Here is a 23,391-nt window from a genome sequence, read left to right as displayed (position 1 = left end):
TAACCTTTTGGTGTGAAAGGGTTAAGTCGGCTCTGGGGCTTGCCTGCCTCTGGCTGGGAGAGCTGCCTGTTGTAGGAGCAATACTTCCCTAAATGGCACTGAGCTCCCTGGCTGCCCTTCAAAGGCTCCCTGCTTTACTCCAGCAAGCTCACTTTCCAATTCAGATGGCAACAGAGAGATTCCTAGGTAGGGACAGAGAATAATTCCTGCTTGTTTGCACATCATGCATCACCTAGGCAGCAAAATCTTATCTTTTGTAGAATTAACAACTACTGGTATGTGGAACTGGAAGAAAGGATAATATGAGGAGTTACATCACATTTGACTCTTGCCCCACCTGCAATTAGAGCTACATGCTCCAGTTTGTAAAATACATCAGATGAACATCTCCATTTGTAGCATAATGCACCATGTTCACTTTTTAAACTGATCTGATACATATTCTCTGTATTTTATTAAAAAGCAGATAATGTGTCTCTACTTTGATAAATGGCTAATCTTCAGTTCTGACATATCATCATGAACAGAAATTATTGCAAGCCTTGGTAAATTTTCATCTGCAGTCAGCTAATAGTTTATATCAGGTGCTGCCCTCAAATATATTTGATTTAGCCTTCCAAGAGACAAGCCTTACAAAACAGGAATCAGGTACAACAGAGAAGAGTTGGGGCTTTTCTGATATCCCACTATGATGGTGTTTCTTGTGTAGAAATAGGAAGAAACTTGAGTAGGAGGAGAGAGATTCTTGACTGTCGTGGTCACAGTTAGGCTCTGGTGCCCACAGTTCAGGAAGAATGTTTTAAAAATTGCACAGGCTCTAAAGAAAAGCTTTGCAAATGCCTAGTATTGTGGCAAGCACTCCATAGGGACAAATTCAGAATCTGCATTCATTCAGTTTATCAAAGTAAGAGTCTGACTTGATCAGGTGTGGGTGCTCTTGTGGTGAGCAGAACTGTGATGAGGGAGACCTGTGCTATCAACTATTTAACAAAACCCAGGGGCTGCCACTTGAATCAAGATGAAGAAACAAATGTTCAGATGTGTAAGGGATGTTTCTTTTGTAAGGAGTTCTTTTATTGTTACAGAAGTTAATTCAGGTAAGCCCTGTAAGTGATGATAAGGAAGACAAAGCCTTTCCTTTACAAATCTTTAAATTGTTCTGTCTTTATCTGAATTTGTTGGGGAAATGGACTTCATTGAATTTGCATGACTGTAAGTAGATTAAGGTATTCTCAACATACTTAGGATAGTACTTCTGCCATTGAAAAAAAGAATAGGTTATTTCATTATCAGCTGTTTTTCTCTGTATATCCAAAGAAATGGGGAAGAAAGAGGCTGAGTTTCTAGGCTTTGTGATTGCTGACATTGGAAAAAAATCCCAGTCACACCATGTGCCATGGGACATTGCCTCAGTCAGGCAGTTAGACCAGGGCAGAAAACAGTGCTTTACCAGGCTGTAAGTAAGGTAATGAGATCACTGCTGATGACAACTGACAGTTCAGTGACAGACAGTGATTATAGCATCAGCCTGGTGCACTTTGTATAATACATAATTAGCACAGGTAATGTCCAGCATGGTGTAATGGAGGGTGGGCAGAAGACCTGACGAGTCACCAAGCAAACACAGCGAGGCTTCTCTTACCTGCATCTCACAAGAGCCCTGTGCCCAGGTCAGATTATTGCTGAGACACTGGAGGTGCACCACAGTGGTACTTAACAAATGTTTGCTTTCCTTTCTCTGCCATACATCATCATTCTGGGAAGATTTTTATCTATTAAATTGACAATAAATGTGTAAACAGTGCAGGATTTAACACAAATCTGGGTTTATAGAATAGTGGTATACATGGACAGCATTTATTGGAATTGGGGCTGTGAAGCATGCTGCAGCTTTTGCAGTGGCTGGAAGGTACTTGATGCATTTGTGAGTTTTTTCATGGTGTGGTTATTTTTATCAGTCAGGATAAGTGTTTATTAAGGAATGATGTCAGATTTGATCGTTTCAGCAGCTAACATAAATAGGCTGCAATATAAAGTCCAATGATAAATCAGTTACCCAGAAAAATTAAATTTAAATGCCTTTCTGAAATGCCTGTCAGAGTTTCAGAACTCTGCATGGTGTCTGGAGACTTAAGCATTAATATTTAAATAGTGTAGTGAGATTCTGTAATGGAAGATCTTATTGAACTGTAGAATTATTTAAAGCTCTTTAGAAATCTGCTGTCTGTAAAGAGTTAAATTTTTTTCTGTCATTAAGCAGTCTGGAACCCACTTCAAAGATCTCTGAAAGAGGTAGCCTGATACTGTCCCTGTTCTTCCTTTTCATTTTGCCTCCCCACAGTGTAGCTCAGGCTGAACTTGCAGTGTTGGAGAGTGTGCAGTAGGTAAGGAAGTGATGAGTTTGGGCATGCAAGGGAAGAAGGAGAGGATAGGCAAGGAAAAGAAATTACTGCTCTGATAGTATTTCTATGCAAAAGGACATTCTTTGACAGGGACAACATTTAAGACAACTTTTTTCTTGCGAGGCAATGAATTTATAGAAATTGGGCCATGTAGTTTCCTGCCATGCATGGGGAAAGCTGAGCTGGAAAGACTGGCCCAATGGCTCTGAAAGAAATGAACAGTGTTAGAACTCAGGAGAGAAACAGTGCAGACATGAAACTTTTCAACTGGATCGTACAGATGGTTAAGATTTCAATATGGAAAACTTGTTCTTGTGGGAAGAAACTACACTGTAGCAGAGCATGTTACACAAACTCATTTTTCTCAGCTGAGACTACTTGAAACAGTAACTACAGAATGACTTGTACATTCAGTTCTCTGGAACCTGCCACCCCCTCCAGAAATCTGAAAAAACAACTTCTGGTTATGAAAACCTTCTCCAGTTCTGTTTGGATGTCACAGTGCCAGTAGCTATGCAAAAGCAACACTGGTTGCAGTCTCCACACTCTCCTCTGTGTGAATGGTTTTGGAGAAGGGAGCCATTAAAGCAGACAGAGTAAGAGAATTGAGCAGTAACACTGTTATAAATCTTACCTTCCCTGGAGAGGGCTTCTGCTGTTGCTGCTCTAATTTGTTTCCTTCTTTCCCTCCAGCATCTGTGCATCCCTGGGTCAGCAAGTCCCACAAGCAAGGCAGGTTAGCAGACTGCTCCTGAGTAGTGTCCCTGTCAAACCCTAGCAGTCTCAGCAGAGTGGGGAAGAGGGTGAGGAGGAGAAAATGGGCAAGTTGATCTTTAGCACAGAGTGTTGCTGGGGAAAAGGGCATAGGGCACAAATTTTGTAAGAGTGAGCCCTTGTGGAAAGAGGACATGTTTCCATGAGTAAGAGAATTGGATACAAAACAGAAATGAACTTGTCTCAGAATTAGGAAAAAGGCATCTGGATGTGTGTCTGGCATGCAGACATCAATTCTGCTTTTGACTTGGGAATCATACCACACTTCACCTCTGCAAAAGGAACTTTGTGAGAGAGCTCCTGTAGAGCCCAGCTGGCAGCAGAATTCGATGCTGCAGCTCAGCAAACACTCAGTGCAGCACAAAGCAGCAGTGGGTCCCCCAAGCCCTCCAAGAGGGCTTCAGCAACTTTTACAATGATTTGCAGTCTTCCCTGAACATCAAGTATGTACAAAACTGATAGAATTTCCTGCTCAAAACTGGGTTTTTTAAACACTGGAATAGCCAGGCTTATCATTAAATCCGTAAGGCTCTTCTGAGGGTTTCTGGAGCTTAAACAAAAGATAGGGATAGTGATTTCATTTGGGATGTGGTCTCCTTGGAACGACTGAAAAGAGAATGATTGTTCAGAAAGCAGGGAGCAAGGCTGTTTTGTTTGTGGATACAAATAAAACCAGGATCCTCTCTGATCTTCTGAAATGTCAGCATTCTAACCCAACACTGCAGGGTTTGGTACATCCTGGCCAAGTGTACCAGTGTATTCTGTTGTGTTCATAAAAACTGTAACAACATATCTTAACATGCAAAGGAAGCTAATGTTTCGTTCTTTTTGCAAACTGCAAAGTCATTAATTATTAATTAGGGATTGAAGTGATGTCATTTAGATCTGAATCTTAGATCCCCCTAGTCTGGTTCAGCATTCCAGTTTAGTCCTCTCTTGATAAGGACCTGGTGGGCTTGGCAGTGTTAGGTTAAGAGCTGGACTCTGATCTTAAATGTCTTTCCAGCCTAAATGCTTTTATGAGTCAGCACATTATAAATAGTCAAATAGTTACAGTGTCTGTTCCCTTACTAGAAAAGATGCTCAGCTGCAATTATTCAGAGCATCCATTTCAAGTCTGCTGTTTTCAGATGTCAGAGTTGGCTTCCTACCTCACCATCATAGTCAGTGAACCTCCCAGGAGAAGTAGGAAGTTTATAAAATTATTTCTCTGAAAATAGAAGTTGATTGGGAAGACCTCATTTTGATCTGAGTAACAACAGTTTAATTGTCCCAGAGCAGCAAGTTGGTCATTTATATTGTGTGTTTACTAGTTTTTATTCTCCATTATATTATTGTCATTTATTTATTCTTCATTTCCAAGGACTCTGGAACTTAGGAAACATAAATGCCGTTTATAAAGGCCATCCAAAACACATGGCAGGAAGTTTATCTTCCCTGGATTCGCACAAATGTCTGAAACTAGAAATTCCAAGCTTGTGTGTATGTAACTTGCCATTTGGAATCTCTTGAGTGAAGCCAGGCCTGGTTACCTCTGAATGTCGCATTGCCAACATGGCAAGGAAGGAAGGGAAATTAGACATTAATTAACATTAGAGAAGTTACAGTCAACGGGGGGACACAAGAATTTTAATTGCAGGGTAGAAACTATTTCTCTAAAAATATGATCCTACTCTTGATGGCAACACACTTGTCAACATGAGTGAAAGTTGGCTTCACTTCCTTGATTTCACCTTGTGAATGTGCTGGGGCAATCCTGAGTACCTGATGTGACCGCCAGAGTACCTAACAAACAGAGTATCTAAACTGTGTTATTTGTATCTGGGTTCCATTCTGAAATAGGATTTCAGCCTGTCTAGTGCATTTCCCAATTGTTTTATGCAGAAGAAAATACAGGACACTGGGTGTAATTGCTGAAACTGGATTGGCCAAATTGTCAAACTGAGATTTGGTTTTTGCTTGCAGTTCTTGTCATTGATCTGCTGGATGTAAAATGGCAGCACTGCTAGCACTGAAGCTGATTTCAGTATATATGCCAAAGTCAAATCAAGACTGGCTGGATGTAATTAGATGTATATGATGCTGACTTGGTCATTTACTTTCTAATTAGTTCATCTTTTCATGTATGTATCTAGTGGGTTTTGAAACATTGGGGGGGAGGGTCCTAGTCAGGGTTTGGGGGGTTTTGCCTTAAACAACTTTGCAGAGTGCAAACAGGAGCAGCACATATGAAGTACTTTAATCTTCTCTTACTATTATCTTATTCCACAGGGCAGTCCAGAGCAGCTATGATCCCTCCAAAACAGCCAAGGCAACCCAAGGGTGCTCTGGATGATGCCATTGCCTTTGGAGGACTGGCAGACCAGGAGACAGCGAACAACTTGCAGCCAACACCACCTCCGCTGCCAAAGAAAACAATTTTGAGAGCCAACACAGAGCCAACTCCCCGAGACCTGCAGAAGCAGGCTCTGGAGAACAACCTGTGCATCATGGCCAATCCCACCTATGACATTGACACCAACTGGGAAGCGAGCAGCGCCTGCTCCTCGGTCAGCCTGGAGCTCAAGGTGCTGGACAACGAGTCGGGAGATTCCTTGGACAGGCCGACAGAGAAACTGAGGGCGGCCACCTCAGCCAGCAACAGCGTTTGCAGCCTCAGCACTGTCAGTATTAAGGAGCGCTGCTCCAACAGCATGGAGTCGCTGCCGGGGCGGCGGCTGGCGCAGGCCAGGCAGGCGCGCGGCGTGCAGAAGCCACAGAGACAAGCACTTTATCGGGGCATCGAGAACAGGGACGAGGTGGTGGGCAAGATCCGCGGCCTGCACGCCGACTCGCTCCGGAAGCTGGCACTGAAGTGTGAGGACCTGTTCATGGCCGGCCAGAAGGACCAGCTGCGCTTCGGCGTGGACAGCTGGTCGGATTTCCGGCTCACCAGCGACAAGCCGTGCTGCGAGGCGGGCGACGCCGTCTACTACCCTGCCTCGTATGCCAAAGATCCCCTCAACAACTACGCAGTCAAGGTAAGAGGGGCCACAAACACCAGGGATCCATGGCAGAGTGTGACAGCAGCCATGCTGTACACCACAGCCAGGGGTGCACATGGCTGAGAAGGAAGAGTCCCAAGATTCATGTTAGCGTAGAAACACAATCACAGGATGATTATATTCAGGTGTTTTTATTGCAGAGCTCTGGGAATCAGGGGTACAGACACAAATCTGACTCCCACGTGGATTCCAGAGTTACATGCGTTTATACCCTTTTAGTTACGGAATTATATGATAATTATTAAACCCATATTGTTCTGTTGTATACATTGATCTTATCCAAGCATGGATTCTTGTGATTTTCATCAGGTCCCCAAATATCCTTTCTCATTATTCTTGTTACGATGACATTGCTTCTCATTATTCTTATTACAATTAAACAATAATATATTCAATTTACCAAACAATTATTACATTTAACAATCACATGATTTATCATATGATGATTCCACAGGTGCAGTTTCACATGATCTAATAAAGACAAAGCTCAACATTCGTTCCCGGGGCCTGGTTCCCTTTCCCAGGCCTACCAGACCCAACCTTTCTTTCCACCCCCTGAATCTATTGTATACAATTCCCATGATTTTAGAAACATTTTTAACCCTATGCTATCATTCCCACCCACCTGTGGCACTGGTGTCTGCTGCTCAATTGCATATGTTTTTATTGTATCTCAAAAATGACTGAAAGAGACATCAGCACATCTTAGTCTTTACTGTGGTCATTGCTTAATGACATTTTGAAGGAAAAGTTGTATTGCTTAAATGTATGTCGGCAGTTTTTTGGAAACTCACAGTAACAAAACCCTTTGATTTGCCTGCATGCAGAGGAAATTAAATCATCATTCCTAGTTAGGAAAGTTTTCCAAAAAAATGGAGAAGTTCTCTATTTTCAGGGCCATGTAATGTTAAATGTAAATTGTGGGGTAATAGACCTTTCTGTTCCCATATAAGCTCTTAGATTTTCACCAGTGCTCATTACCAGCCTTTCAAAAGCTCTGCCTAGCCATCAGTGTTTGCCTTATAAATTCTTCAGCTAACACATTAAAGAAATAAGATTTACTAGGTTTACTGCTAATATATGAGTGTCTGGCAGCTATCTCACTAGTTATTGTTATTTTGTGGACTTTTATATAGGTAGTTCTTTCTGAGTGCTTTATCTCTGCATTTCTCAATGCTTATCTGGTAGGAAGATAGTGAGGACAGCTGAGACTCATAGCACTGTCAGGCTTCCTGTGTGACCTTGAGTAAGTCACTGAACTTCTGACTCCTCCTTGTTGAAACAAATAAAACATTTATTGCCTGACACAGACGTGTGAGGCCTGAGCTGTTAGTCCTTACATGTGACATTCTCACAAGGGTGGTGCTTTACAGGAACAAAATGTTGTTACCACTCCTGCATGACTGTTTACAAGTAAGATATAAAAAACAGAAAGGTAAGATTGATGCAGCCATTATGCTGTTCTGAGACCTGAAAAGGTATCTTTTTAATGCAGATATCTTGGTCTAACCATTTATATTGCATTAATTATTAAGGACTTCTTATTGGAAAAGCTGTGAAATTAAATATAGATGTCTTGGAGCTGCCATGTCCGAGGAAGAACCACGCCATGAACATATCTGACAATCAGCTGTGGTTCAGAATCCGCATCTGGCATTGCTTGGAGGGTTTTGCTTTAATACAATGATGCAAAATGATTGTTTCTAGGGCCCAAAGTGGTATTTTTCTATATAGGCAGGTTTGAGTTATCACTGAAGTGATACCTCTTCGCACATCACAGATGTGCCTTTTAAGTATTCCCTGTGTCATTGTTCTGTTATCTGCTGTCCTCTGAAACACATTTCCCTTGTAGAAAGCCAGAGAGAATAAAGAACAGCAGTACAACATGGTCAGATAGGCGCTAGCTAAATTTTCTTTTTCATCATTTAGGTGTCTTTAAAATAGTTCTCTGACAAGGTTTACTGCATTGTAATAGATGTGGGTGAAGGATCCACAAAATGCCCTTGAGCTGGAGGTCAGCAGGAGCTGCTGTGCTGTTAGGATGAGAGGAAAAGTTCCTCTTGGAAATACCCCCCTGGCACTTCATGTGATAGAGGAAGGTGTTGACCCCAGGTTGATCTTTGACTTAAAAGCCATCAGTCCAGGATCAGATTTGTCCAAAAGCTCATAACCACAGATTGCTGTTTCATTACACAGAGGTTTGGGGAATTCAGCTTTAACAAATATGCTAGTTTTTACTACCAGGGGTGTTTTTTGTGTGAGCCAAATTACATAATATTCTACTTTCAACAAATAACCTATGTCTTCCTCCCACTTTGAATCCCTCATCCCCAAAACAGGGTGGAAAAAGCAGTGAGATGAAAATTACTGGTGTGCCAATGGAATCCAACAGTCTTCCTGTTATTTTGGATCAAGTCTTAGAAAAATACACTTTGAAAGTGTACATGGAGCCACATCTCTGGATGGTGTAAATTAATGCAGCTCGTCTGAGATTTGCAGAACTACCCAAGCAACACTGGCTAACATTTCAGACAGTTCTTAAGTTTTATGATTTTAATATCAGATCTGAGAAACAATGTCATAATGAGATTTTTTTAAATTATTCTCTTTGTAGAAAAGTAGAGATTCACCCCCCCGCAAACACTGCTAATACATAAAATTGGCATTGATACATAAAATTGGCATTTTAATACTCTATCTCCAAAAATAGAATTACAAAAGCACTGTTAAAAATTCAGCTTTGACAATTTAACTACTGCTGAATTAAATTTAGAACAAAGAATGGTTTGTAGAGGTGAATGTACCAGTGCACTTTTACATTCTGGTGGTTTCACCAGTAAAAGATGTTCTGATAAATTTGGTGGAGAACGAGCACAACTTGTTCTGTTGGGGTGGATAGAAGAGGAAACATTCAGAGGGGTGGGCTGTTTCGCAGCACTTTATTTTGCTTTTTGCTTCAACTCTTACCTAATCTGCTGGTAAACACCCAGTGCAAAAATAGCTGCAGGAAACCACGTGGAAATTATTTTGACTGAAACATTAGAAATTGTCATGATCAGAAAAGTACTTTTTCAAATGGAAAAATAAAAGTTCCCTTTCAAGAAAGGTTTCCATAAAATTCCAGGCCCTAAGGTGTTTTTCTTTCACCTAAGTGCAGTACCACCTTCTAAGCAGTTGGTAGATCTGGGGCAATATGGATAAACATTCCCCTGAAACCACAGTCTTATTAGTAATTCCAAATATGTGGTGAAAAGGTTACACCAAAGCAAAAGCAGCACAGAGCACCAGCTCTTTGGACACAGCACATTGAATGAGCTCTGTTCTTAGTGTCCTGACACAAAGTGAATAAGGCACTGATGGGGCAGGGACATCTTGTATTTCAAAATAAATAAATAAATAAATTCAATTATTCAGAAGGAATAACAGACAATATAACTACTGAGTCAATGACATGAACTACTTCCACTTTCAGTATTAAACTCTCAAGCAGACACTCCTGTATCACAGGCTGACTCACAGAAGCCATGATTCACACAGACTCATGTTGTTCTGCTCACACAGAACAACAGCCATAAACCCCAGCTGGCTCTGGCCACAGGCACGTGTGGCAGTGCTGGCCAGGTGGGGTAACAGGAATTGCTCACAAGAAGCAGTTCACATGTACTGCTTTGATTGTTCCCCTAGCAGTAAAACCTTAGGATTCCTGGTAGTGTTTGTGTCCCAGGTATAAAACAGGAATGCAGAAGTAAGCAGCACTGAGCTAGCAGTTCCATATTGCAGCTGACAGTTATTTTCTAGTCATGTTTAGTTTGTCACAATGTGCTAAGGTGGTTTTATTTGCTAATTCAGTTTCCTAGTGGAGCTTCCTGTCAGAAGCATTGTTGAAGGTTGTCCCAAAACTTTGTGTTTCAGATCTAAACAAAGCAATGTACATTCAACTTCCAGCCTGCTCGCAGTTCAGTCACAGCAGAATAGAATTCTGTGTTTTGGCACATCATTAAAAAGTCAAAGCTCTATTCCAAGGCCAGATAGAAGAAAATGAGGTCAATCAGAGATCAAACTGGCCTCCTTGGAAAATAAGGCTGTGCCAAGAACAAGCTATCAATTTGGGATTAGCAAGCTTTCATTCTACACAGAATTTCATTTGCAGTTGTCCCTCTGTGCAATACAACAAAGTGGCACAGATGGTACAGTCTTTGTGATCTTCTGTGTTCCTCATTTTCAGCACTTGTAAATTCATTTCCCACAATATTCATCGTGCTTTAAGTTCACTGACGCCGTGTGAAATGCATGGGACAGAGTGGAAATGAGATTCCCTGCTGGGAAAGTGAGAGTCAGCTGATGGCACAGGACTCATAAAGGGAAAAGAAAAGCTAACACTGAACATTTTGTAGAGATCTGAAACATTCAAGTCCTGTTTCTTGGGCTGGGAGCACTGAGGAAAACTGAAATGGCAGCATGTAAGGAAACCTGTCCTGTCCCTGGAAAGGTGACAGAGTTTGGGTCAGGTGGGTGCATTAAAGGAAAGACACATGATGGAAAGGAATATGGACACTTTGCATTCCTTCCTGCTTGGACTCTCTTTTCTCATTGCTTTCTTGCATCATATGGAAGGGTATTTCACCAACGTTGCTTCATCTTTTGAGCTCTTTATCAGCTCATGAAATAAGGCTGGCCAAGCCCTTATCAACACCTTCCTTTCAGCTGTTATCACATGCCATATCTTCATAGCTCAGCTGGATGTATTTCATTAAAGCAAATGGTAAATGACTGATTGATCCTACTTTCTGTGTTAGTGTTATAGTCAAAGTATTTTCACCTTTTCTTCCTGTGCCAAAAAACAGCACATAACAAATTCCTGTGCCCCTATATGTAAGAGGCACCAGGATTTCCATCATTTTGAGTAGATGACTGGAACACACAGAAGCTTTAAAAATGCAAAGGGAACTAGGCTGTATATTTTTTCCCAGGTTTGACACAGAATTAACCATCACAAGAAGAAAAGCAGCTCTGTGTAGACTTCTTTAGCAATTCATCACCAGCAGTTGAAAATACTTGCTAGGGAGCCCAATAAATTTCACAATTTGTTTCCCAGTTATTTTCAAATGTAAATGCTGACTTTAGTCACATAACTTAGACTCCAACTGAAACCATTTTGAAAGTTTTAAATCTTGGTTGTAGGGGATAGTGGAGTTATTCCAGTGCTTGAGTGGGAATAATTACCCATTGATGATACTGAACACCAGTATTCACAACTCTATTGCAAAATGGAAATATAAAATAGACTTCTGAGTAGAACCTGCATTGTGAAAGAATGTGAACAGTGCAATGTAAAACCCCAGGAGTTACCTAAAGAGCAGCCAGACACAGGAACATCAGATTACTCCAGGTCTGTCTTCTAGAAAGTGCTTTATGAATTCAGACAGGTGTGTGATTTGTTCTCACACTCTGAGTTTGGGTGCTGCCTCCAGACAGCCCAGCTTTCCTCTTCCTTGCAGAGTGCCCAGTGTACAGATTTTAGTGTTTGTGTAGTCAGCAATTTAATCAGCCTGAAATAACCCAGCTGCCTCTTTCACTTCTCACTTCATGGTGTTTGTAAACAAAAAGCCAGAAGCAGAAAATACATCTCCAATCAGATCTCAGCTCTCTTCTCTTTGTAGATATTGAATGCAGGTTCATGTACCCATCTCCATATTAAACAACAGAACTGGAAGTGTCCAAAAGCTATCTTTGGGATTAGAGATTCCTTAACAGCACAATAAGGAGGGAAAATCTCTTTTAATGGATGTATCAGTCTTAACCATGATGCTATTTAGTATTTAGTGTCTGGTTTGTTGATAACTTAAATTCTGTTTTATTGATATGGAGAGGAGTCTGAAGCAAGACCTCATGTTTTAGAACTGATTTTGGGGAAAGTCTGGCCCTGCTGTGGCTTCCTACTTTAGAGTGGACACTGCTCTGAATGTTTTCAAGAACACATGGAGTTAGAAATGTAATTTATTCTTCCTGTGAAGTGTTCTGAGGATCACTGTACACAAAGCTCTGTGCTGCTGAATGCTGGAGAGCTCTTAGCTGGAATGCTGAATTCATTATAGGCTGCCACTCAAAGATGTAATACATGGGGAAAATCCAGAAAAGAGCAACACAAATCAGAGGATCAGGAATAAAGACAGAAGAAGCAAGGGCTGGGTATTTTCAAGAATAAAACTAAGATGGGAAAAGCTATATTTTCGCCAGCTGTAAAGGTAATCATGTTCAAGGATGGGAATTGGGAATCAATTTTTAGCCAATCAACAAGGAGAAGGGCTGTCACTTTAACTTGAAGTAAAATTGACTTAGGATTGAATATTGGGAAGAAAGATAAAGAAGACAGAGAAGCAGAACCTTTTTGGGGTGGAGAGGTGTTTCTCAGGGATGACCAAGCAAGTGAGACTGGCCTTGAAGGCCACTGGCTCAGGAAAAGCATCCCCTGTACCAACAGCTGGATGCCTTTGGATGCAGATGTGCGTGGCCAGTCATTTCTAAATTAGAAGGAAGCATTTCTACATCCCTAGAGCGTGGATAGAAGTGTGCTTCTGTACTCTCACAGTTCTGGGATTTGCCATGCTTTCTAAAACAAGGGAACCAGAGATGATTTTGAGAAGTACAGATCCTATCTCCAGTTTTAACTGGAGATAGTAGGAAATTTGAGAACATTCTCAGAAGTAAGTAGGAAAAAGAGGCTGACTAGGGCTGAAATTAGAAACTAGGAAAAGTCTTGATTCCTTTGCTTTTCTTTTTCTGTTGGCAAGGAGAAATCCTTTTCATAAACTTTGTAAAAAGCCTTATATTTACCAAACTGAGAAGTGTACCTATATTGTTTTCAGAGCACATACTTAGTCGATTATATATTCCTAGCAGAATATCAGTTTTAGCTGACTGGTGGCACTAGAAATCCTCTTGTGGATGAAGAAATAGAGTGCAGTAGCTAAGGCCAAGTGTGGTTCTCAACATCTCAGCAAGTAAATTTGACTTTAAAATTAAACTCTTTCAAAATGAGGTTTGTTTTGTTATTTCTGGTTTTTTTAAATGAGGTCAAGTATTTTTAAAAACTGAAGGCTCAGTTACAACATGCTGAACCTTTTCTGCAGTTGGAATTGAGTATTCCCATGGCTTGCTGTGCAAGAAAAAGGCCCTGGGCTTGAAGGGCATAGGAGATGGACCAATTTTGTTTTCCTTAATAGCTCTTCTCCCAGTCAGATTTGCTACACACCATGTGTGTACATTCAACACATACCTATGGGTCTGTCTGTGTAGCTTTTCTAGTTCTGTCTTCTGTGCACTATTAAGTATTTACTCAATCTGGGGGCTTCAGTCTCAAAGACAATCAGCTGGCATTTTCTTTTCCTATATAATTCAAAGGTTATTGTTTTATTTTTGCCTTTATAACCCTTGAGAGAAGGGCCACTGAGAACTCACTTCACCTCTAACAGGGTAAAATACATTTGAAAGTTTAAATGAGCAAAAGCCACTGCATAAACAGAGTTAGGATCAACATTTCCTCTCATAAATAAAATTGACTAGAAAATGCATTTTTCAAATCAGACTTGTGTGTTTGTAGCAGTTATAAACAGGCAGTTTTAGTGTACATAATGAGTAGGGAAATGTAAGTGCTTGTGAAGTATGGAAATATGGAGACTCGAAAACAAGAGGACAATCAGAATGTTGGTACAACTTTTGTCTGAGTTCCTATGGTTATCTGACAATGCAGTTTTCTGATCAGCTGCCATAAAAGATTAAATCTCCCATTTATATTTCTTAACCACATAAGCATGTAAAATATGAAAAATTGATGTGTGTGGTACTGAAAGGTAGTTTATAACTTACCTGCAGAAGTTCTGAGAAGGGGAAAAATGAGAAACAAGAAAAAAAGTTACCTAATGCTTACATTTGGGGCGAGGATGAGATCTGTGTCTCTTGGTGGTGCTGATTGTGTATAACAAGTGCTGACTTGTACTAACCTTGGTTATCTGGCCTTCCTTAATTTCAGAGATGAGCTAAAGGAAGCTGTAACTTCATCTGAAGAGATGACTTCCTCTTTTTTCTTCTCTGAGCTTTGCACTTAAAACCTGTTGGTGCATTATAGCAAGTGAATATTTAGACTCTAACAATGTAAAATATTAAAACATACACTTAACTTTACGTGCTTTGAATGATCTCTCTGAGTTTAGTAGAACTAAGGTTAATATGCAGAGGTCAACACAGCTGAGTCTTTGTAATTTTAATCAGTAAATGCCTTAGAAACAGGGCTTGTCCACTGACTTGTCAAGGGTTGGAGCTGCCAGTTGTTATGGCAGTGCAGACAATTAATCAGGATAATTACTATGTTGATAATGTATATATCAGTAAGGTACTTCTGGACATAAATACATCTATATATGGCAAAGAACCAAGCTGTATGCTTTGGATGTTGATAATTGAAAGCAGTTGAGGTACCACGTTCTACTGATTGTCCATTCATCACCAGCAGGTGTGCCTGGCAGCAGCCTGTGCCATGCACACATGCACCCCTCCCTGCAGACACTGCTGCAGCTCATGGGCTGCAGCTCCAGTTCCAGTGGGCAAGGAGCAAACATCAGTCACCCAGCTGGCAGGGCTGGACTTGTTGTGCCTTGCTAACTCAGCCATGTGCAAGCATTTGGTCAAATACTTTTTGCATATTTCTTTGTATCCCTGTTCTATTGATTAGTTTTATCTTGTTCATGCTTCACACAAAGCTGAGAGACCTTGCAATAAAATGATACAGATAAACAAGTAACTAAAACAGCTTTGCTGTGCATTTACCATGTATCAGCTGCTGTTCTGATTAAAAACCAGAGTTGTATTTTCCATTGGATCATCTATGCAGAGGGAGAGATGCCTGCATGTATTGCTCTGCAGTTGCTTACTAGCCAATGAAAACTGTTTGGGTGCCTTAAGATAGTCTGCCAAGGTCAGCTCATTAAGAAAATGTTCCTTGCTCATGTTTAGGCCTAGACTGGAGATCCCATCAACAAAGCACATATTAATATATATATATATATATATATGTATCTATATATATAATTTAGAAATTAAGGAATGATGTCTGTTGTTTTTGTTTCTGCCCAGATTTGTAAGAGCAAGGCTAAGGAGTCCCAGCAGTATTATCACAGCCTGTCCATCCGGCAGAGCCTGGCTATCAACTTCAACATCCAGCAGGACTGTGGCCATTTCCTCGCCGAAGTGCCCGTTCGCCTCCTGCCCTGGGAGGACGAGGACACGCCAGAGGTGGAAGAAGAGGAGCGGGAGGAAGAGGAGAAAGAGCCCGAGCAGAAGAGCAGAAGCTCGGGCTCCAGCCCAGAGGGCAGCAGAGGCAGCCCCAGCAGGCAGGGCACCCTGAGCAAGCCCCGCAGCCGCGTGGTGGTGATCACACGCGAGGTGCCGCACCTGACCGTGGCCGACTTCGTGCGCGAGTCCGCGCCCCGCCACACCAAGAGCCCCGACTTGTACGAGCGGCAGGTGTGCCTGCTGCTCCTGCAGCTGTGCCTGGGCCTCGAGCACCTGAAGCCCTATCACATCACACACTGTGACCTGCGCCTGGAGAACCTGCTGCTGGTTCACTCCCGGCCGGGAGGCAGCCCCCCGAGCCCCGAGGCCACGGAACCCAGTCCCAGCACCGCCTGCCCAGCCAGACTGATTGTCAGCAACTTCTCCCAGGCCAAGCAGAAGAGTCACATGGTGGATCCTGAGGTCCTACGGGATCAGTCCCGCCTGGCTCCAGAAATCATCACTGCAACGCAGTACAAGAAGTGTGATGAGTTCCAGACTGGCATCCTCATCTATGAAATGCTGCACTTACCCAACCCCTTTGATGAGAATCCAGAGCTGAAAGAGAAGGAGTACACTTGTGCTGATCTCCCCAAGATTCCTTGCCGTTCCCTCTATTCTCAAGGGCTTCAACAACTTGCCAGCTGCCTGCTGAATCCCAACCCTTCAGAGAGAATCTTGATATCAGAAGCCAAAGGAATCCTCCAGTGTTTGCTTTGGGGTCCACGTGAGGACTTGTTCCATGCTCTCAGTACATCTTCCAACCCCTCACGGAGAGATGCCATACTTCAGAACTGGCTCGATATAAAAAGGACGCTGCTGATGATCAAGTTTGCAGAGAAGTCCTTGGAGAGGGACTGTGGAATTATTCTGGAAGACTGGCTTTGTTGTCAGTATCTGGCTTTTGCCACTACAGACTCACTTCATCGCATTGTGAGACTCATGAAGCAGCACTAGTTGTAGAGCCTGTTGCTTTTCATGAAGCATCCCCACCTCTGCCCCAGCCCTCACTCCAGCCTGCACTAGGGCTCACACTTTGTACAGTTGTTACAAAGCAGCCTAGACATCAAAGCCAGCAACTCTGAGCAAATAGGTTCTAACTGGAGAAACTGCATCCTGTACCAAGTATGACAGAAACTTTTACTTTTTTGCCAGGCCTGCTAGGGATTGATCACACACGACTGCATTTGGATCAGCCAGTATGTAACTCAATTCATATCTGGCTGAAAAGGAGAGCAAGCTTTGATACCACTATTTCTACCACTGTAGTAAACAAATTGCCCTCCTCTTCTGGGTAGTTCCTGTCATTTCCTACATAGCATTGATTAGTGAATAGCAGTGACCAGAAGCAGAGACAGATGAGTGGTGAATGTGAGATGAATTATCCACGATGCCACAGAACACTCGCTTTCACTCCACATACCACACATTTCCTCTCAGCTTACAGCAGGCTGTGCTCCTCTTTCCTTTGGTCTCAACCAAACGGATTCTCATCTTTCTCTTACACTTTACACCATCTGTACTTTCTCCCCAGCTGTGGTTTTCCCACTGACCATGGCAAGTGTCAGTGAGCAGTAAGCACCTGTGTTCAGTCCTCTGCCTCACTGCCTGCCCATATCCTTTCTAACCATGGATCTAGGATTTCATCAATGCTGCCTTAATCAGACCATTACCCTTGGCTTGAGACCTGTGCATTAAAAAGCAGAATATGCACACTTTGTCTACCCTATTTCCTAGGCAACTTTCACCAGTCTGGACTGTTGATGTACTGTAGCCACAACTACATTTATACAAGAAAAGTACAACACATGGTGGGCTATTGAAATTCCCCTTCCATGGCAGAAAGCACTAAAGCCTGACTTGAAATGAATAGGACATACATAACCTCCTCTGACAATCACTGCTATGAATCAGGGATGAAAATTAAAACCACCTCTTCTGGTTTGTTTTGGTCTGCTCTTGTCACTTATGCCATACTCCAAAGTGAGACTGAAATTGGCTCTGCAGGTTTGTTGGCAGGAGATAGAAATGTTTAGAGGTGGTCTGTGTGTAGCAAACAGGCAACATGGAGACACTTCTACTGCAGACACAGTCCTCTGAAGGATAAAAACAAGGGGGCAGAAACACTGTTGTTTAATTATTGAGGGAGCTGTTAAGTTTGGCAGCCAGCACCAACAGCATCATGATCCACATTTCCTGCAGCAGTGCTTGGCTGCCCATCTCTTGTCTGTTGTAACCAGCGTTTTCTGAGGTTGCTGTAGGCAACACCCTAAAAATGGAATGTTGTCAGAAGAGCTCGAAGAGCATCACAGACAGAGTCTTGGACTAGAGCAGGAACTAGTGAGGAGTGAAGAGTCAGAATTTTTAAAACCTCAACTTGAAGGAGCTTTTTCACTTTTAGAGGCCACTGCTGACTTCCTTGTGTGCCCTAGCAGCCGTTTCCCAAGGAACCTCTGTACAGACAGTATCTTTGCTCAGTATTGCTAGGCTAGGAGTTGTTTCCTGAGTTGCTCTGAAGAACGGATCTGGATGCAGGGGGAAAAGCGATCCCAGATATTCCAACCCGGGTGATGGAAAGCAGACAGCCCTAGTAATGAGCCTGTGCTTCTCTCCTATGGATCTATGTGCAATCCTTGTATTATTTTTTAAAGCTGTACATTACAGTGTTCACTTTACACACCAGCCTTTACCTGATGCTAGATCTGCAGCCCCTTCCTTTACTTTCCTGGCACATAAATGCACAGATATCCATGTGTTCTTTTTATGGATTGATGTTCCATTTTAATTGTTAAAACTGTGAGAAATCCATTCACTTCAGCCTTGAAACAAATAGCCACTTTATACAGCATATGCATTCTTGGACCAGATGAACAAACTGAACAAACAGTCCTGCAGGCTTAAAGTCAGCTCTGGATCCACGCCATGCATCGAGGGGTTGCCGTGTCTGTGTTCTTCCCTGGCACCTCCCAGAGCTCAGCCTACATCGGTTGTGCCATAGCATAGACTGTCTTTGTGACCTTTCTAAAGATTTTTGTTGAAACTTCTGATGATTATTCTTTTGTTTGATTCACCTGTATCAGTGAAGGATCAGGCAAGGATAAGGATAATATATTTTAATGTGATATGTATGTTTTTCTTTCTCTTTTTGGTAAAAAGGTGAGGATGGCGGCATTGATGCAGAAAAACAGGACATTGCATTAAAAGCCCAAGTGCAATGTATGTAGTTGAAGTACTTCCTCTACATCAGGAAAGAAGTTTTCTACACTACTGCTGAGCAGCTCGTAGAAGAACCTTCACAAAGAATCTCCTGTTCAGTGCAGCCCTGCTTTATCTGGACACAGGAGGGCAATGCTCCCATAGCTGACATCACCAAGCATGGCAAGTCACTCATGTACTACCTACAGCTATTAGTGACAGTGTGCTGAGCTGCCAGTGGGGCTTCTCGTTCTCTGTGGTCTGCTTTTGTGTTTGTTCCCTAGTGTGTGTGTGCACCTGACTTCTCAGCTAGCTCAGATAGGCATAGGACTAACCTTGGACCACTTGGCATTGCAGTGGGGGATGCCTGGAAGCCTCTGGGTGTTCCCACTGTCACCTTGATGTCAACAAGCACATGCGGAGTTGGATTTTGAATGTTGTACAAGCATACACAGTAATGCAGCTGGTCCAACGCCTTTGTATCTCTAGCTATCTAATTTCAGTTTGTATCTTTTGTGATGAACCAATACTAATTTTAGCTCTGCAATATAGTCAAGCATGGATAGATGTTCACTACCAACCTCTTTCTCGTGCAGCACTGGGTAAACTTTAGCAATTTGTAATGTTGTGTGGTTTTTTTCTTTAAAAAAGAACGAATGGTCAATGTGGTCGAACCTGATCGGGCCTGAGCTCTTCCCTGAGGAGCCTGAGGCTGACTTTGCAGATCTGCCCATAACTGATGATTGCAACTGTGTTTGTGGTTCTCCATCCTGGCACCAGAGCGTGCCACGTAAATACACAAGAATGTGTGCATTAAACTGATTGTAAACAAATCCTAAGAATGCTACAGCATAATTGCTAAGCAAAAGGAAAAAAACCCGCTCTGTTTGTAACAGGATCCTGTGTATGGCAGGAACAAAACCCCTGGCTGTGCATGTTAGAACATACTTGAATACGTGCACAGATCTTGAAATTTTTTTTAGCAATGTCGCACTTTCAGTTGAGCTCAAGAAGTAGGAAGAGCTGCAAATCTAAGATAACAGTATTGACTGTAAATATATATTTTTCTATTAATAAAAGCTGTCATTCAGATATTTTTAACATGAACTCTAAAGATTTTTCCAGTGGAAACTAATTTCTGGAGAAATCAAATGCTTGTTTGAAGAATCATGACGAGTGGTTTCTGATCCTTTTAGAGCCATTAAAACCCTCTCTAATATTACAGAGAGAGCACAGTGATTGGATTCACAATGTTCAGTGCCTTGTCAAAAACCTGAAATGTAGCTGGTCAGTTGGTGGAAATCTTACTCTTTTCATAACAGCCCTAGAAATAATACTGCCCATGTAAAGATGCAGAAGACTTTACAAAATTAAATGCTGTACTTTGTGTGATGCTGAGTTGATCTATTCTGTAAGATTTGTGTGAATGGGCTCCTTTAAGTTGCTTACAGTACAGTAGAAAGCTGAGGTAACAAAACTGTGGGCTTTCAAATTTGGGATCTGTGCAGGGAGAATAACAGTGGGTACCAAGTGAGTTGTTCCAGCCTGACCAGGCATCAGGAGAAGCCTCTTGCTCTGACAATCTGCTGCAGAACTGCGCCTTGCTCTGGGAGCAGCAAGGAGGTGAAATGTGCTGCTCCTGCTGCAGTGCTGGAGGTGCTGCACACCACCCTGGGGCTGTGGTGAGAAATGCAAACCTCTGTTCAAACAGGAGTGCTGAAAGAATGCTCCTGAGGTGCTGTGGAAAGTGGGTTTTGTTTTGTATTTCTTAAATGGGAATTATTGCTCATTATCTGTCAAACCTCAGATCTGATCCAGTCAAAATGCATAAGGTGAATGTAAAGAGACTCTACTCGTAAAAGCTTGCCTACAAATTTTGAGGAATGAGGGAATCCAGGATTTTCTTCTGGAATCTCCAAATTTAGAAGCCTGGTCTCAGTATTCAGACTGATGAAACCAGTAACTCCAGCCAGGATACCACATTGCTGCCCCACAGAGAAGAGTGCAGGTAGGATTTACAAAAATTGTTCCACCTTAAATCTTTAATGCTCCACACATCCCACCCACAAGGTATGAATGGATCATCTTGACATGTTACCACAAGAGAATTCCTACGTGTTATAGAGAAAAATATATTATTTAAATAAAATATGTGTGTTAAGGTTCAGCTACTTGCAGAATTTATTCAGCAGCTTCACACTGTAGGTCCTTAATTTTAACATGTATTTGCTGCTGAAATAAAATGTATCTGTTTCTGAATTCTTGTGCTGAGACTCCCATCTAAATTAATTTTTTTTGTTTGTAATAACAAATCCATATGTAAATATAAATTAAGTGATCCTGTTTTTATTTAAATCAATTTTAAGTTTTCTGAGGGATACAATAGAGTCAGACCTTTTAATGCACTTTCTTTTCCCCCTTTCTCCAAATTGACTGTTTCTCAATACAAACAGTACTCAACTGCATGACTAGACCATCAGTTTTACTCTGATTTTGCAGAGGTGGTGCTGGTTCTGCTAAAACTCCTGTGAGACCTAGGGCACAAGAGAGCTCTTCAGCCAGCACAGAGATGTGATTGTGATTGAGTTATGCAGTAAGATAACATCAAAGAAGTACAGAATAGAATATTAAATACCTCTGTAAAAATACACCTGTGGAAATATTCTGTAAACAATCATGTGGATTACAAAGAGAAGAATATACAAAAAAATACTTTTCAAAACACTGGGGAGAAATTTCTTAAGGGCACCCTCAGCTCCAAAAGAAGGAGCAAATCTCTTTCCCTGCTGTGTTGCAGAGAATTTCAAAGAATGTAGACATTTGTGTGGATTTCCTTATTCACCTGGATGCAGTATTAGGAGGATGGTGATTTTGAGTAGGTGTAGAATGTAATTGAAACAATTTCCTGTAAGTCTCCTTGCATTGGTGCTCCACTCAGCATTTACCTGGAAACCACAGAAGGCTTTCAGATCAAGCAGAGTTGCCAGTGAGAAATAAAACACTCAACTTACCTGTACATAAGCATTTTACCACTCTAACAGAATTTGAGAATTTGGTTTGTACTTCAGACTATAAAGATTTCTTTTCCATAAATTTAAGGGGAAGATTTCAGGGATTTAGAAGAGGTTGGAGGTTTTTTTTATATGGAAGAAATATTTGTTCATAAATATATATATACATACATATATATATATATGAGTGCATGTGGGCATGTTTTAATATATATGTATGTATATGAATTTTGTATCCCAAAAGTATTATTTGCCCCTTTTTGCTTGAAAAGGTATATATATTATATATTGTATATATAATATATATTTTAAGAGTGTGTAAATTTTAATATAGTCATTTCATAAATAACACCTCTTCAAAAACGACTCAAAACTTCTGTTTCCTTGACCTTTGGATTGTTGGTATTAGAAGGTTTTGCAGTTGAAATCCTTGGGTTTTTTTCTTTTAAAACTTAATTATGCTGAGCATCTACGAATATGTTCTTGTTTTTAATAAAAGGGGGAAATTTATTTTCAAATTAGGGATTCCAAAATCAGTGGACTTTTATAAAACGGGATTTCTTTAAATGCCTTGAATAAGGGATTTTTTTTTTTTTTTTTTTAAATTTCTTTTTTCAGTTCCATTCTTGTGGGTAATTTGTATTTGGAATTCCTGGTTGCATTGCTTTATCTGGTGCTTCATATTGATATTTACACATTTTTGTATAAATAAGTATATAAACTTCAAGCCTTCCTTTGTGATCAGGGGCAGTTACACTCTGGTTTGCTGTGGTACTTTGCTGTGTACTCTGTGGCATTCATGTTACTGTGTAAATAAACTAGTTTTATTACACTCAAAATCAAACTTGCAGTTTGATTTTTCTCCTTTCCTAGGTAATTAGACAAAAGTGTGTGTTTCTGAGGCAAATGCCTGTGGCCAGTGCAGCACAGATATAATTCCCAGAGCAGTGGGCTTGCAGCAGCAGTGCAGCTGTGGGAGGGTGAGGCTGCTGCCCCCATGCATCCCAGCTGCAGGAACTGCCAGTGCTCTGGAGACTGCCCCAGCTCCCACCTCTGGCATCTGCCCTGGAAGCCTCACCATGGCTGGCACTAGTTCAGTACCAGCTGGACAAGTGGCAGCATCAGCCCAAAAATAAACTGGCCACCCGTGGCTGCTGGTGATGGAAGCAGTGTCTTGAGAGGGCTGCTTGGGAGAAGTGACTTGGCACATCAGTGACAACGGCCACACTGGGGACAGCCCTTGGCATGTAAGGAGCTGAGCCAAAGTTAGAAACTTCCCTGCAGTGGCCAGGGTTTAAGGCTGCTGTGAAGGAATAAAATTACTCTTAAGTCACATTTTTGCATGCAGTGACAAAGCAGGAGGATGCCTCCAAGGCAGTCTGCGCTGGAGTTCATCGTGTCTGATCTGTTACCTTGAAGCATCCAACCTGATGGAGGGTCTGTGGGAAACAGATGGGGTAATGTGCATCCTCCTCAGTCGTGCAGACACACTTCAGTGGCACTGAGATCAAACAGCTCCATTTTGTATCCACATTTGACAGGCAGCAATGGTAGCTGCAGATGCTAATTTATTAGCATAGAGCAGATGACAACCATACACGTCGGAGCAGCGCCGCGTTCCTGCATGACAATCACACT

General features: G+C 41.7%; 1 protein-coding gene across 9 annotated transcripts in view; it reads left to right on the top strand.

Moving 5' to 3' along the window:
• PEAK1 (pseudopodium enriched atypical kinase 1) overlaps window positions 1-22,592 on the top strand; it is a 108,301-nt gene extending 85,709 nt beyond the window's left edge. For all 9 annotated transcript variants that reach the window (XM_033070391.1, XM_033070400.1, XM_033070396.2 and 6 more), the window contains 2 exons: window positions 5,448-6,196; window positions 15,350-22,592. In XM_033070391.1, the coding sequence (XP_032926282.1) occupies window positions 5,448-6,196; window positions 15,350-16,504 (1,904 nt within the window). In that variant the 3' untranslated portion in view covers window positions 16,505-22,592. The remainder of the gene's footprint in view (window positions 1-5,447; window positions 6,197-15,349) is intronic.
• The last annotated feature ends 799 nt before the right edge of the window (window positions 22,593-23,391 follow it).

The sequence above is a fragment of the Catharus ustulatus genome, chromosome 12 (assembly GCF_009819885.2).
Source record: "Catharus ustulatus isolate bCatUst1 chromosome 12, bCatUst1.pri.v2, whole genome shotgun sequence".
NCBI classification, from domain to species: domain Eukaryota; kingdom Metazoa; phylum Chordata; class Aves; order Passeriformes; family Turdidae; genus Catharus; species Catharus ustulatus.
Note: the sequence above shows the minus strand (reverse complement) of the source record. Positions and strands in the feature narration are given on the sequence as shown.